Below are 15477 nucleotides of genomic sequence, written 5' to 3'. Positions count from 1 at the left end.
TTTGATTGACTCCGCAGTGTGTGGGTGCAGCGCTGGTTCAAGGGCCAACAATATGTTCTCTGGTTTACCTTGTTGAACACAAAACTTCCAACAGAAGTTGCCAACACAAATGGGTTTTTTTGGTAGCAAGCAATATTTATGGATTTTTTTTTCTTTTTCACTTTCATAATAATTGTCTGTTAGAATGCTTGTTTTTGTGTTTTTCTTTTGAACAGTCAGCTTTCCATCTATTACTCCCATTATAAGAACAAAGTCCTCATCTTCCATGGTGGTAACTGGTCATCCATTTCTTATCAGAAACGTGTCCATTTTGTGTCCATTTCGTATGCTATTTGACTAGCATCCAATCAGAAAGGTGAGTGTGGCAAATAACATTTCAATAAATTATTAAATTATATCTTATAATAACGCTTAAAAAGGTTTTATGATAAAAAATTTAGTTAAAAATTTTATTTCTAAAGAAAAAACTAAGTCACTATTTTTATTTTTGCATTTTTTTTCTCTCATCTTCAACATTGTGAAGCTCCTGGTGGCCGCCCAGGGGGCCGCGACCCCCTCTTGAAAAACACTCTTAGCTCACACAGACGACTGGTATAAAAACAAACAGAAGGTGGCAGCAGTACGTTTTTGAGTCGTTAAGCCCGCCCAAACAAAACCTCGAAGAATACCAGTCCTCAACAGGAAAACATGGCGTCAAGGTTGCTGCTCCGCACCGCTTTCAGAGCCACAACGAGCTGCCGAGCTGCCCGGGCTGCGGCTCTGAGGCGCTGCATGTCTGCTGGAGGTGAGGACGGGACTTTGGTCGACAGGAACACCCAGAAAAGCCGCTGATATGAGAGATTAGCCGTAGTTAGAACAAATGACATTCATGGCGGCGGACCGCTTTCTGTTTGTTCCTTCTTAGATACCGGGCTTCATAGGGAAATTGTCAATTTCTGTTAATATTGTTCCATCTAGTTTACTCCTCTTTCTAAAAAGCCACATCAGGAACTTGTATTTATTTCGGCTAGTCTTGAAAATAACAAAATAGGTTTTCGAATAGTATTTTAGTTTCCTGAGAGACGACACATTGAATACAGAGCAAATAGCTGATGAAAATATTGTAATATTTATTTGAGAGAACAAATAATGATGAGATTTTAGGGGTATATTGTGACAACTAAAATGGTCAGAAATCGTTTCACTGAACGTTTTTTGCAAAGTTTTGCAAAACCGGCAATAGATACACTGTCAACAGTATCTGTTTTAAATCTTAAAAAGTTATCACTGCCCTTCATTGTCTAACTGTTGGCATTTATATATTTCTAATGTCTGTTTTTGTTACTTCTGTTGTCTTATCTATGATGAGGTGGGCTGCTGCCTTTCTTCCTCAGGTCACTTTTCTGAAAGAGGTTTTGATCTCAGTGGGTTTTTTATCTGCTTAAATGTCATTTAGTTGGAACACAGAAACAGAATTTGTTACTTTTAATATCTTTTTAGTAATCATAATAATTAAAGGGTAGCATTGCATTTACACAACATCCATCCATCCATTTTCTATACACCCTTTATCCCTGATGGGGTCTGGAGGGTTGCTGGTGCCTATCCCCGGCTAACGTTCCGGGCGGGGTACACCCTGGACAGGTCGCCAGTCTGTCGCAGATTTACACAACTGAGGTTAAAAAGAAAACAAAAACTGTTGAATGATCTCTTTAATGTTGTCACCATCACTGCATGTCACTAAAATGAATGCTACCTGAGCTACGTTAGTGAATAATTTGCTGCTCCACCAGGCATTCCCACTGATGAGGAGCAGGCCACAGGACTGGAGAAGATCATCATGAAGGCCATGAAGGAGGGAACAGTGAGTGTTACAATCAGCAGTGTAGAAACATGACATAAAAGAAACCAGACAAATTTTACAAATATTCTGTGGGGTTCTTCATGTGTAGAGTCAGCTGGATGAATCTGCAGCAGGGGTTTTGATTGATAAAACATGAACAAAAACAAGTTCTTTTACATTTTCACATCATCTTCCTCTTCTCTTTGCAGGATCCTTACAGCATGATGAAGCCAAAGAGCTACGCTGGCTCCAAGTCGGACCCTCACCTGGTTCCCTCCATCACTAACAAGAGGGTTGTGGGCTGTATCTGTAAGTCCGTCTGTAGCAGCTTGCTGTGGGGAGCGATTGCACATACGCTCATAACGATGTCTGCCTTCGTCCTCTGTGCAGGTGAGGAAGACAACACCTCCATCATCTGGTTCTGGCTTCATGAGGGCGAGCCCCAGCGCTGCCCCTCCTGTGGTGCCCACTACAAACTGGTGCCTCATGAGCTGCCCCACTAGCCTCCAGCCCTGTAACCTGGACAGGATGTGTGTGTTTAGCACTCATCTGTACCTTTTTTTTTTTTCTTTTTTTTTTTTTTTTTTTTATAGCTTTTTTTGTTGCAATAGTCATTCCTCCTTCAGAACAAGAAAAGTGAGATTATCCACACCCTGCAGGATGTTTCCAGTACTTCCTGGTCCGCTCGTCTTGTTTTGTTGTACTTGATCTACCTGCTGACCTCATCAGTCTTTGCTTTACATGTTACATTTCCACACAGATGCAATGTGTTTGAAAGACTCAGGCAGTTTACTCTGGTTTGTGTACTGTACGCTGTCAAAATGGGTCCACTATACTGCTGTTATTCCACCAATAAACATTAAGAACTCCTATTCATGCATGTCTCTTTGGCACCACTGATTACATGTTTTATCTGATCAATATGTTACGGTTAATGGTATACATGCAAAAAACATGACAGGAAGAACTGATAGCTGCTCTGTGAAGCCAGAAGTAAAAATGTGCATATTAGAAAATTCCTCAAACATTCTACAATCAAATTTTACTATCAAACTATTCTAATAAAATAGATTCAAAGTCGTATTGTCAACCAACGCATTTGTTGACAAGAGAGAGAAGTTGGGTTTTGGATTTTGCTTCAAGATGTGAGATCTGTTCTGGTTTTCCACAATCTCACTTAATTCTCTTGACAAAGAGAGATGGCATTGGAGGAGTTTTGAACATGTTTAAGGTAGCCTATATAGTCTTAAAAAGTATACTGATGGATGTAGAAATACAAATTCTCTAATTTATTCCAGGTTTTGAATCATGTATGCTGAAACACTAATCAATTATCTGTATTTAAAACAGAGACAATCAGCCTGCAGTGGGTGGAATGAGTTACAGTAGATAGGGTGAAACTGCATGAATTCAAAGGCAGCCATAGAAAACTTGCAAGCTACAGGAAATAACAGAAGATCTTTCAGAAATACATTTTAATCAGGGGCAAAATAGATAGTTCTGTTGGATTATTCAAAGTGAAACAATAATTAAAAAAACTTGTTGAAAGAGATTTGGGGAAGAAAATAGCGCAGATTCCAGAGAGGGTAAATCAATAATTAAAGGAAAAGAAATAGAAATGCAGAAAAGATGGAATGGAAATAAGAAAGGAGGGGGATTGCAAAAAAGAAAAAAAAAAAAGTAACAAAGAACTATGAAGAAATAAACAAGGGAAGATCTAATGAATACAGACTGAGTAGGTTATACCTACTTAAGTGAATCTTTATTTATAATATAATATATTTTTTAATAATAATAATAACAATTGTGATAGGTGAGGAGACAACAAAAGTGTGTATTATGTTTTGATATGCGACGTAAAGCAAAGGGAATGGGAAAAGAATGGAGTCCATGGGAAATTTAGAGAACAGAAGTGGATAAGAAGAAAATCATGATTGAAAATAAAAAAATTTTTTACTTAACACAAAATGAAAAGAGAATATAAGAAGATGGAGAATGAGGTTATGAAGAGCCCTGGATGTACACAGATGGACCAGACAGACCTGCAGGGGGCGCCAATGTAACTAAACCAGAAGAAAAGCTTCGGAGGAAGAAATCCATTAGTCACTTGGTTATTTAATCGTATTTAAAGTGTATATGTATGTGTGTATGCATGTGCTTACATATATGTATGTATGTATGTATTTATGTATGTGTGTGTATGAGAGAGTGTATAAGTATGTATATAATTTAGTTATTTTAAGATTTGAAGCTGTATAGGAAAAATGAATTTCTGAATTACATCACCGTCCAGTTGATGGCGGTAATACACAAAGTTTGTAAAGTGCCAGAAAACGCCATAGAAGAAGAAGAAGAAGAAGAAGTCCATAAGACTTTATTGGGTGACAACCGTACATTGAAGGAGAAATGGCTGCAAGGTTAATGCTCCGCTCCGGGCTGAGAGCTGTGACAACCTGCCGGGCTGTCCGGGCTCCGGCTCTGAGCCGCAGCATGGCGGCTGGAGGTGAGGCCGACACGGACACACAACCATTCAGATAACAGACTGAATTGTTAGCTAGGCTAATCTGTCTGACCGCGGAACGCTTTCTCTTCCAAGTTCTGCCAGGACACGTTCGGTTCTTGTAGTAAAAATCCGCTAAATCTCTTGGGTTGTAATAAGTTCATTTTCTGCTTGTCTGTGTTCAGCTGGTTTTGAATATCCAGTTCTTAAATAAAGCTAGGGGCTAACCTGATTCTTAGCATTAGGCTAACAGTGACAGCAAAGAGGTCAAACTGGGTTTAGATAACTGAGGGTCGGTGGTTCTGTTGGTCATCTGCTTTACATTTGTTTCTATTCAGAGGTTCTACCTTCATGACCCAAACCCAGCTTACAGGAAGGTGATTGCTCGGGTCTTATCATAGGCATTTTTATCACTGTTATAAACAATAGTTTGGATTTGACTCATAGTTTCTTGTAGTTTATACATAGTTCTGTGAAATTACGAGTGAGCGGTTCTGTGGTACATCCTGAGTTTCCTCCTTTGTCATGTTGGTGCTCCCAGGCATTCCCACTGATGAGGAGCAGGCCACTGGGCTGGAGAAGGTCATCATGAAGGCCATGAAGGAGGGAAAGGTAACATCACATTACAGCATGTAGTTATGCTTTACACTTACCACAGCTAACTTTAGATGAAACTATATTCTGTGAAATAATTGCTTAGAAAAAGACTTTCCTTTAACTGATAGATATGTAACCTACCTGTTTATTTTTCAGGTTTTGTACTGAAGAAAAACCCTCTTAAATTGAATATTCATTAGTTGTAAAGATAAAAGTTTTATTTTGATCCTAACTGAGATCACTTCCTGGTACAGCTTTGCCAGGAAGTGGCAGTTAATCAAAGCTGATTAAAAGTTGAGTTTATAATCGTAGATTTAATTTTTTAAATAAACTGAAAAGTATCTTAAACATCTGATTTCAGTTGTCACTATAAAAACATGCTAACAGATGTGTTAAACTCATTGTAGGAACACAACAGTGAATCTTCAGATGTCCTTGTTTTGACACTGCAGTGATGTCGCTGTCTGTTATTGGTTGTCTTGTTTTACATCAACATGCTAGTGTTGCTTTTCAAATCCTGACCTACCAAGTTTATAACCATCATAGCATGATGGCCACTCTTCAGGTTCATGAACCCAAACAGTTTAGTTATTTATTGTAATGGTCTCAGGGCCTCACAGGAAGCCCACATCACTAACCCTCCACCACCATACCTGACTGTGAAGGTTTTTTTTGTTGTTGTTGTTTTTTTCGTTTTCTGGAGTTTCTGTAATTAGATTGTTGTGGCCGATGTCTGATCTCGGATTTTCGTGAAGAACAATGAAATATTTTTAGCCTCGTTTTCCTGTCTGAGTGATAATAAATGATATGCTATGATCACAGCCAGTATCACACCGTGACTGAGAGAACAGTAACTGTAACACAGTGTTTATGTTGGGTTCTCGTGTTCAAACTTTTCCCCATTCAGCACAGAGCTGCTTCCTGCCTGACCTGGTGGAGTGTTGGTGTGGCACTGACCAGATGCTAATACTCAGGGCTGTTCAAGCTGAAAATGTCCAGATTCCAGTCGTGCTGAGCAATATGGTGGAAAATTTATCACACTATAAGTATGTCGTAACAATCAGTATCGATAATTATTGATTCGTTTTTTTGTTTTAAATGTCTGAAACACAGCCAAGCTAGTGACGTCACTTCCTGTTTTAGCCACGGTTTTCTCTCCACTGCATTGTTCTTTATGTTTCGACGGTCATGAGGCTCTGTGATGAAACCTGAAACTGCTGCTGTGCAAGTTGTGCAACAGGTTGTTGCTAGGTGACCAAAGAGTGAGTTAGCTGATGCCACTCACTGTGAGAGGTTGAGCAACTGAAGTCTTTCCTCTCCCTACATCCCCCAGAATGCTGAGAGAGTCTGGATCGGAGTTCCACATCTAGTGACATGGATCAGCTCTCTTTATTATCTAGCCTCAGATTCCAGCTGTCAGCTTATTTCTCAGTGCATATTTCGTTGTTTCCATGGCGCTATTTGCTCTTATCTTAATGAGATCATCTATTACTAAGGAACCCTCTTGATTTGTTGATGTAATGTTTGGTCTCAGCTGGGTTCAGGGTTCTGAAAACAGCCTCTGACAACAAACTCCTGATGAGACCATTAGACCTACCTTCATCATCATCTTCCTCTTCTCCTTGCAGGATCCTTACAGCATGATGAAGCCAAAGAGCTACGCTGGCTCCAAGTCGGACCCTCACCTGGTCCCCTCCATCACTAACAAGAGGGTTGTGGGCTGTATCTGTAAGTCACAATAACAGAATTATTAAATACATTTCTAACATGACAGAAATGAAGCCAGTTCAGCTGTTCAGCAGCCTCAGCTTCCAGACTTGTGCCTCATGTTTTTATTTTCTCTGTGCAGGTGAGGAAGACAACACCTCCATCATCTGGTTCTGGCTTCATGAGGGCGAGCCCCAGCGCTGCCCCTCCTGTGGTGCCCACTACAAACTGGTGCCCCATACCCTCCCCCACTAACTTAAAGCAAAGTCTTTTAGTAGATGCATTTACAGTGCAAATTTGGCTTCTCTTTCAAATGTTAATTTTATCTCCAGACCAAGAATACTGAGAGTGTTTTAAGTTTTCACTGTGCTTGAAGACGCTGTCTTTTTGTTGTTTGGACTCGGTGTATTTCCTGGTCTGATGTCGTTCGTCTGTTTTAGCACTTGATCTACCTTTTAACCTCAGCTTAGGCTTCACACGTTACATTTCCAAACAGCTCAGATGTGTTTTGGGACCTTCAGCTTCAGTTTACACTGACTGTACTGTATGATGTTACATTCGGACCACTCCTATTGTTGAGCCAATAAAGTGCTGAACTCATATTTGTGTGTGTGTGTTTGTCTGCTTCAGGTTGAGCTCAGCTCAGATTTAAATTTTTTTAAAAAATCATATTGAAGACAATAGTTGTGTTTCCATTGACCATAAAGTTGACATTTGAAAACTTCTGAACTTCTGAATTATAACATGGCAATTTTGCGCCAAACGTTTTGGCTCCAGGATGAGTTGGTTTATTTTGTGAACCTGCGATGGAAACATTTTTTTCGCATCATAAGTCAAAACAACTGGATGTTACTGCTGGAGCAAACCACAAAGAAGAAAACAGAAAGTAACTTGTTTTTTAATGACTTGTCATGTGGACAAACTAGATATTGATGAACTTTCTTCTGGACTTTGTTGGTTCTGAATGAAACCACTAAAGTTTTGAATCAACTAGGTTCTCATTAAAGCTACATAAAGCTTAACCTGGACTAAAGTGATAGTCTACATTTCCTGCTACCGTCTGATACTCTGACCCAGGATCAGCTGTGACAGCAGGAGTAAAATGTGCTTGTAGATATTGAGTTGAAGCAATCTGAGGAGGAAGACTCAAATCAGCTGTTATTTGAAAGGCAGCTGTTGATAAGAGAATTCCTTAAACTCTTTTGTGGCTGATGATTATGACCATGGAGCTCATTTTCTCACGACAACGTTCAAGTAAACGCCCTGAAAAATTGCAAGTTGGTCATACAGAACTTCAATGGAACATAGTAGAACATATTCTTTAAGATCCATAATCTTTATGAATTATAAAGATTAAGCCTCTTTCTGATCCATAATATGCAGTTCTAGTATTCCTGCTGGTATTTTTCTTTTTTTTTTTTTTTTTTTTTTTTTTTGGACTGGTCAAATGAACTGTCATTTTAATTAAATCTACGAATATTTCACTTGCGGTATGTTTGTGTTATTCTTCAGTCTACCAGCAGATAGCGCTGTCGACCAAAACTTTTTGCCTTTACTCACATGCCAGTGGAAGGTTTGGACAGTTTCTCATTCAAATTTTAAATAACCTTTGAATTTAACTCAGTGCTTCAAATCTAAAATAAATTTTTATTATAGAAGATCTTTAGAATCATCACGGATTGTTCGGTTTTCAGTGCTTCTTATGGAAGTAAATATGTGCCATCAGAATTTGAATAAAAAATACCTCTGAAATTTGAATGTTGTATATTAGTGCTTACTTCCATAGCTTCTGCTCAACATGGCAGCACTCGGTGTCTGTTGTTGACAATACAACTCGAAACCTACACATCTGAATTGCCTATTGCATTATATTTTATGCCCACCGAGTCATCCTATTAACTGTTAAGTCTTATTGTCTTATTTGCAACACTAGCACTGCCAATTTCATCTCGTCCCGCTGTGGTGCTCACTAGATTGTGATCACTAAAAGAGTTACTGTTTTGTTGCTTGAACAGTTTTTTTTTATTTCCAATTTTTTTTATATTGTTTTAGTGACTGAGTCCATAAATGTTATGTATCATATTTATGTTTATGTTTATTTGTGTTATAGCCAGAAAATGTAGTTAGGAGGAAGTGGGCGGATGGAGAATCGTCCAAGGATTACATTGGTGTAAAGGTTTTAAGGGGAAGGGCTGGGATTTATGAACTAAAAACTCAAACTCATTATCCTGCGGAATAGCGCCCCCTATATATGGAGGAAGTGGGGATTTTTTTTTGTCTTAGCAGAAGATAAGGCAGTTTTCTACCAAACTACCTTATCAGGTTGAACTCAGTGCCACACATAATCTACAGTCAGCCCAGAATGGTGGAAAAGAACCGAGATAGAATCAAGCGAAGCATTAAACATGGTTAAGGCAAATAAAATCTAACCTGAACATTGTCAGACAAATTGTTGAGATTTTCAAAACTTAAGCTTTTGATTGCTTCTGGCCCCAGGTGACCCCGGAGCTCTGAAACGTCTGTAAACCTCCTGATGTTCCTCACCGACATTTCATGGCTGATGTTCTGTGAAACATGACGTGAATTATCTTTGGAAAAGTGCAGCTACAATAGCTCAGCTGGCGCGCTGCCTCACTGCGCACAGGGTTGACTCAAAGTAAACTGGAAGTGTCTGAATACCTGCCACCTCAAAGGAGAGCGCTGCAGAAAAAGACGGAGACCAAAGAGGAGCAGCATCAGACGCGGAGACATCTGCACAGCTCATTAGGTGGTAGGAAACAGACTGCAGCAGATTTAGAAGTCAACAATGGTTAATGAGACACTGAGGCACCAAAAACACCCAAAACAAGAGTGAGCTCCATGGCTGGACCTAGGCTTCTTTATTACACATTAAAGTTTTAGCTGGTATTTATGAGTGTAACCTATGTAGAGCTTTACAACGACTTGCCTAAGAATAACTCTGGAAAACAATATGGTCACAATTACATATTTACAATTACAATATGTCGTTTTAATCTTTTTGTCTGTCTTGAAATTGTTCCATTCCAGCCCATTTCTGAAATTCATGATGTTTTGAAAACTATAAACACCAATTGAACTTTTCCAGATTTTGTCACATTACAAGGATAAACTCCAGTATTTTGGGGACTGAATGAGGTTAGCTGATAGACCAACACAAAGTCACACATAGTGCTGAAGTGGAGGAGAGAATTGGTTTTACACTGAAAGCTTGTCTGAAGTTCATCTGTGTTTGGTACTTCCTGTCGCTCAGAGTTCAGGTCCTCCAGCATTCCAGAAGGACTTTCTTAAAGAAGGTGTGTGTGGAGGTTAGTCCAGCTCTCAGTCTCAGGTGTTAGTGTGTCTGAAACTGCAGATGCTCCAGCACCCGTAGCTTTTTGCCATTGGGTGTTGTTGATATCAGTTTAATTATGCTGGCTCCTGAAAGGGAAACAGAGAGCGTCAATTTAATCATCTCATAAATTGCCTGGTGAACCTGGAGGATGTGGGCTGCCGTCCATTTGTCGTCTTTCAGGCTCGGCCAGCTGCAGCCACGCTGCTGAGAGGAGCAGCACTCACAGCCAAACGTCTGCACTCAGCAGCAGGGCTCAGGTCCAGAGTCACCACAAGTGTCCAGATGATGTTTGAGGCTTTTTACATAAATTTCCCTTGTCACTGTCAATTATTAAATTCTTGTCGCTTGATCTATTTGGTCAAGACAAATTGTTTCTTCCTTTTCTTTTTTTCCCCTTTTTATTAAAGAATAAAAAAAAAAAACACTTTTTGCTCACTTCTACCTTTTGTTTTCCACAGACTTTGGAGCAAACTATGTTTGCTGAATAATGGATAAGAATTAAGCCAACTCCAAGATTGTAAAGAACGAAGTTCTACTGTGCATATTCATTTGAAATGAATATCATTCATTTGAAATGATATTTGTATACCATGAGAAAAATGACAGTGTGATTTTAAATCAGACTTAACCTTTGTCTGTTTTGGCAGTTAGGATTACTAAAATTATTTTGAAGAGCCAGAATAGTGAGAGAAACAAGTTTTACTGTGTGTGTTCAGGGGGCCACTTCCAGTTTATTTATTTTTTGGCCTAAAAAAATGTAATTACTTTATTTAGTGGCACATAGTTGAATATGATTGCCATCTATGTAGCCAATTATGCCTGGACAACCAAATCTATATCAATAGAATGTGCTTGAAGTCTCAAAATGTGATACTGACCACATTCTTCCTCTTAGTGATATCTGCATTTCACTGGAGTTTTTCATTGTCACCCAGTGAAAAACAATGGCTCTGTTCAGGGTGCAGCCCTGAGCCACAGTAAATCTTAGGAGTGATAATTTATGACAGCTGACTGTCTTTGAATATCTCTATAAAGTCAGCTGTCGTCTTATCTCCTCCTCATCCTGAGGCGTCGGTCTTCTGACAAGTCCTCATCTTCAAAGCTGTTCAGGAATCAACGTACATGACGATGATGAGACTTTTTTTCAAGATGAGGAAGAAGATGGATGTAAGGTAAATAAAACAATTGGATCATTACACAGAACATGCCATGGTTCCAGCTTCAAACAACCAGATTTACTGTTTCTCAGCATTTCCAAGTTATATTAAGCAAATTATGCTGAAATTTGATTGTGGTGCTGAAATTTCACAAACTGTCCATTGATTGTGGTGCTGAAATTTCTGAAATTAAAAAAAGCTTAAAACTCAAAATTTTGAACTGGTTCCAGCTTCAAACAACCAGATTTACTGTTTCTCAGCATTTCCAAGTTATACTAAAGAAAATTATGCTGAAATTTGATTGTGGTGCTGAAATTTCACATATTGTCCTTTTTTCACTTCTCCCTTGCACAGGGAGAAAATGCAAAATCCATGCAGAAAGACCTCAGGCGGGGAATATAACCATGACCGTCTTGCTGCAAGGCAACAGTACCCTTTTTGTTTCCATTCCCACTTAAAAATTAAGAGATTAATTTCAAAATTATATTTGACTTTTTCAGTGTAATGAAGCCTAGGCGTAAATTCAATCTGGAAGACTCTTTAGCCCCACCTGCATCATCCAACCAGCACTTCGTGTTAATCACCGCTGATCATCTGACGCCGGTCTAAATCAAGACACGCCCAATCTCCGACCGAGACCCAGCTGAAAAGGACCTCCATTCACGGTGGCTCTCGCTTTCCAGCAGAGCTCAACCCACCTCCAACCCCCTCACCTCCATGGCTCGGCCTTCTGGCCGCATCCCTCATTGCCTCCACCACCAGTGTTGGGTCCCGGGGGGATGACGACACGGTCAGCGTCCGGGATGTCCATCCGAGCCCATCGCAAAGCTTGCGATAATAGATGTCCCCAGCCGGGGCCCGAGCGCCAAAGTTTAACTTATGCTGTTAATAAATTTTCTAATTGTTTCCCTTTCTCTGTCTGAGTCTCTCCAGATTGAAATGACTGTGCAAAAATAAATTCAATATATTACCTGTATATAAATTCTTATGTTTTTTCTGACAAATATTGAGACTAATAAGAATGAAGTTTCACTTGCTCATTAATATTTTCGGAAAGATTTTCAAAACTGCTGCGACAGACTGATGATCTGTCCAGGTTGAACCCCGCCTCTCCCCCGAAACCTTCGCTGAAGATAGGAACCAGCACCCCTCCCGACCCCACTAGGGATAAGGGTGTTAGAAAATGGATGGATGGAAGGATGGATTTTCAAAACTGGATTTTGTACGACTTTACTCTGCTTTATGTTTTAATTAAATAATATATAGTATTTTAACACGGGATTAAGAGTCAGATTATGATAACAATTTATTCCTGTGGCTGTCTTTTATTTGCAAATGCCTCTTTCTAAAAATGAACCTCATTTTAAACATTTTTTTAGTGAAGTCATTTTATTTAAGGAAGTAGCTAAACGAGACAACACAAAGGCCCAGTTCCACTATTCAGGCTGCACCTTGCACCCCTCTATGAAGTGTGGACTCAGTCGAAGAGCACATAAGGGTTCGAGTGTGCAGAAATTTGAGAATTGGGACAATAGGCTGCTGTGTGCAACTTTGAAATCCAAAATGGTGGAACTGATCACTGTTTAGGTATTTGTGCTGTTAAAAAGTACAACTACAAAAACAAATAGATTTTAAACATATAGAAATTTACTTTTGCTTTCCCATGTAATCCTGTAGATATTTGACTGTTCAAATGTCTCTTGTTATGACTTGATGAATACAGAACAAAATTTCTTTTTTGTGGCAGACACAGCATGCTCTGTAACTAAAATGTCCTTCTTAAAACATTGCCATATTTTCAAGATGGAAAAAATACACATTAGATGTACGAATATTCAATTTAACAGTCTGCAATTTGACTAATTATAGACATGATTAAGCATTCAGGCATTACTCAGACCCCACACACACACACACCTGTTTTATGCGGCTTAAAGTTAGCTCAGTGTGAAGCTAATGTGCTAAGATCAAGTTAAGGATAAACTAGGGCATATATAAAAAAAAAAAAATAGAAAAAAAAGACCTAATGCATTGTGCACAATAAAAAGACTTGTCAGGTTCTATGTTTTTTGGTGCATTTATTTCTAGTTTCCTGTGTGTCTGAGTCTCTGTGTTGTCCTGTCTCCCCTTGATTAGTTCCCAGGTGTGTCTCGTTCCCTGATTACCTTATGTGTATTTAGTGTCACCTGTGTCTCTGTGTCTTGTCGGATCCTCGTCTACGTCTCGTGTTACATCACACTTCGTCGTCCTGTTCCCTTGTTGTATCCTGGTTTGTCATTAAATTCATTATTTTACATTTAATCCGGTCCATCTGCGTTTCTGCCTCACCTCCACCCGCAAAACATGACAGTAGGACCCGACCACAAACGAGGTGAGGTAGCTACCTTTTTGGCCCAGTTGGACCGGGAGGTTTTTCGGGGGACTAGACTGGTCTTGGCACCCCCTGGATTCGGTCCCCTCCGTTACCTCCGCCAGGGAAGCAGGCGACCTGAGCCGCCGGTGGACCCGGCCCCTGGTCGCTTCCCGAAAACACCACCTCGGCAGTCTGCCCGGAAGAAGCGGCGTGAGCCGCCGGTGGACCCGGCCCCTCGTCGCCTCCCGGGAACACGCCCTCCACTGCCAGCCCCGAGAAAACTACCTGAGCCGCCGGTGGACCCGGCCCCTGGTCGCCTCACGGAGCCATCACCCCCTCTGCCGGCCCCGAGGCGCCGCGCCGCGCTTCGCCGGCACTCCTCCGCTGCCGGCCCCGAGGCGCTTCGCCGGACTTCCTCCGCTGCCGGCCCCGAGGCGCTTCGCCGGACTTCCTCCGCTGCCGGCCCCGAGGCGCTTCGCCGGACTTCCTCCGCTGCCGCCGGCCCAGGCGCCGCGGACTTCCTCCGCTGGCCCCGAGGCGCTTCGCCGACTTCCTCCGCTGCCGGCCAGCGCTTCGCGACTTCCTCCGCTGCCGCCGGCAGCGCTTCGCGGACTCCTCCGCTCCCGGCCCAGCGCCGCGACTTCCTCCGCTGGCCCGAGCGCGCTGGACTTCCTCCGCTGCCGCCCCGAGGCGCTTCGCGAACTTCCTCCGCTGCTACCCGAGCGCTTCGCCGGACTTCCTCCGCTGCCGGCCCAGCGCTTCGCGGACTTCTCCGCTACCCGGCCCCGAGGCGCTTCGCCGGACTTCCTCCGCTGCCGGCCCCGAGGCGCTTCGCCGGACTTCCTCCGCTGCCGGCCCCGAGGCGCTTCGCCGGACTTCCTCCGCTGCCGCCCTCAGTAAGTGAGGAGTTTCCTAGTGCCAGTTCTAGTTTCCTAGTGCCAGTTCCGAGTTTCCTAGTGCCAGTTCCGAGTTTCCTAGTGCCAGTTCCGAGTTTCCTAGTGCCAGTTCCGAGTTTCCTAGTGCCAGTTCCGAGTTTCCTAGTGCCAGTTCCGAGTTTCCTAGTGCCAGTTCCGAGTTTCCTAGTGCCAGTTCCGAGTTTCCTAGTGCCAGTTCCGAGTTTCCTAGTGCCAGTTCCGAGTTTCCTAGTGCCAGTTCCGAGTTTCCTAGTGCCAGTTCCGAGTTTCCTAGTGCCAGTTCCGAGTTTCCTAGTGCCAGTTCCGAGTTTCCCAGTTCCGAGTTTCCCAGTTCCGAGTTTCCCAGTTCCGAGTTTCCCAGTTCCGAGTTTCCCAGTTCCGAGTTTCCCAGTTCCGAGTTTCCCAGTTCCGAGTTTCCCAGTTCCGAGTTTCCCAGTTCCGAGTTTCCCAGTTCCGAGTTTCCCAGTTCCGAGCCCCCTGTTAGTGCCTGTCACGAGCCTCCTAGTCACGAGCCCCCCTGTGCTCCTCGTCGCCGCGGACGCCCCCCGGACCTCCTCTGTGCTCCTCGTCGCCGCGGACGCCCCCCGGACCTCCTCTGTGCTCCTCGTCGCCGCGGACGCCCCCCGGACCTCCTCTGTGGTTCCCGCCGCGGACGCCCCCCGGACCTCCTCTGTGGTTCCCGCCGCGGACGCCCCCCGGACCTCCTCTGTGGTTCCCGCCGCGGACGCCCCGACCTCCTCTGTGGTTCCCTTGGCCATGACGCCCCCCGGACCTCCTCTGTGGTTCCCGCCGCGGACGCCCCCCGGACCTCCTCTGTGGTTCCCGCCGCGGACGCCCCCCGGACCTCCTCTGTGGTTCCCGCCGCGGACGCCCCCCGGACCTCCTCTGTGGTTCCCGCCGCGGACGCCCCCCGGACCTCCTCTGTGGTTCCCGCCGCGGACGCCCCCCGGACCTCCTCTGTGGTTCCCGCCGCGGACGCCCCCCGGACCTCCTCAGTGGTTTCTGTCTCCTGAGCCTCCGCCCACCCTGTGGGTAGTTTTTTTTTGTGTGTGTGTTTTGGACTCTTGGCCTCCGC

The 15477-nt window shown here is 43.0% G+C and overlaps 2 protein-coding genes across 2 annotated transcripts; both read left to right on the top strand.

The window, feature by feature from the left end:
- Nucleotides 1-623: 623 nt before the first annotated feature.
- On the top strand, nucleotides 624-2694 carry LOC122819281 (cytochrome c oxidase subunit 5B, mitochondrial-like). The gene is made up of 4 exons (XM_044095885.1): nucleotides 624-784; nucleotides 1773-1843; nucleotides 2032-2131; nucleotides 2213-2694. The coding sequence occupies exons 1-4, from the start codon at nucleotides 688-690 to the stop codon at nucleotides 2323-2325; spliced, it is 381 nt and encodes a 126-aa protein (XP_043951820.1). The 5' UTR covers nucleotides 624-687; the 3' UTR covers nucleotides 2326-2694.
- Nucleotides 2695-4131: 1437 nt separating this feature from the next.
- LOC122846962 (cytochrome c oxidase subunit 5B, mitochondrial-like) lies at nucleotides 4132-7228 on the top strand. Its single transcript, XM_044144255.1, has 4 exons — nucleotides 4132-4325; nucleotides 4864-4934; nucleotides 6548-6647; nucleotides 6769-7228. The coding sequence occupies exons 1-4, from the start codon at nucleotides 4229-4231 to the stop codon at nucleotides 6879-6881; spliced, it is 381 nt and encodes a 126-aa protein (XP_044000190.1). The 5' UTR covers nucleotides 4132-4228; the 3' UTR covers nucleotides 6882-7228.
- The last annotated feature ends 8249 nt before the right edge of the window (nucleotides 7229-15477 follow it).

The sequence above is a fragment of the Gambusia affinis genome, linkage group LG17 (assembly GCF_019740435.1).
Source record: "Gambusia affinis linkage group LG17, SWU_Gaff_1.0, whole genome shotgun sequence".
Classification (NCBI taxonomy): Eukaryota; Metazoa; Chordata; class Actinopteri; order Cyprinodontiformes; family Poeciliidae; genus Gambusia; species Gambusia affinis.
The sequence above is the reverse complement of the archived record's forward strand: the minus strand, read 5'-3'. Positions and strand labels throughout refer to the sequence as shown.

Bases quoted from the DNA above. Each gene is read 5' to 3' on its own strand.
- LOC122819281 (XM_044095885.1), top strand. From the start codon at position 688: ATGGCGTCAAGGTTGCTGCTCCGCACCGCTTTCAGAGCCACAACGAGC. The intron at 785-1,772 runs GTGAGGACGGGA...CTGCTCCACCAG, and splicing joins GCGCTGCATGTCTGCTGGAG to GCATTCCCACTGATGAGGAG. The intron at 2,132-2,212 runs GTAAGTCCGTCT...TCCTCTGTGCAG, and splicing joins GAGGGTTGTGGGCTGTATCT to GTGAGGAAGACAACACCTCC.
- LOC122846962 (XM_044144255.1), top strand. From the start codon at position 4,229: ATGGCTGCAAGGTTAATGCTCCGCTCCGGGCTGAGAGCTGTGACAACC. The intron at 4,935-6,547 runs GTAACATCACAT...TTCTCCTTGCAG, and splicing joins AGGCCATGAAGGAGGGAAAG to GATCCTTACAGCATGATGAA. The intron at 6,648-6,768 runs GTAAGTCACAAT...TTCTCTGTGCAG, and splicing joins GAGGGTTGTGGGCTGTATCT to GTGAGGAAGACAACACCTCC.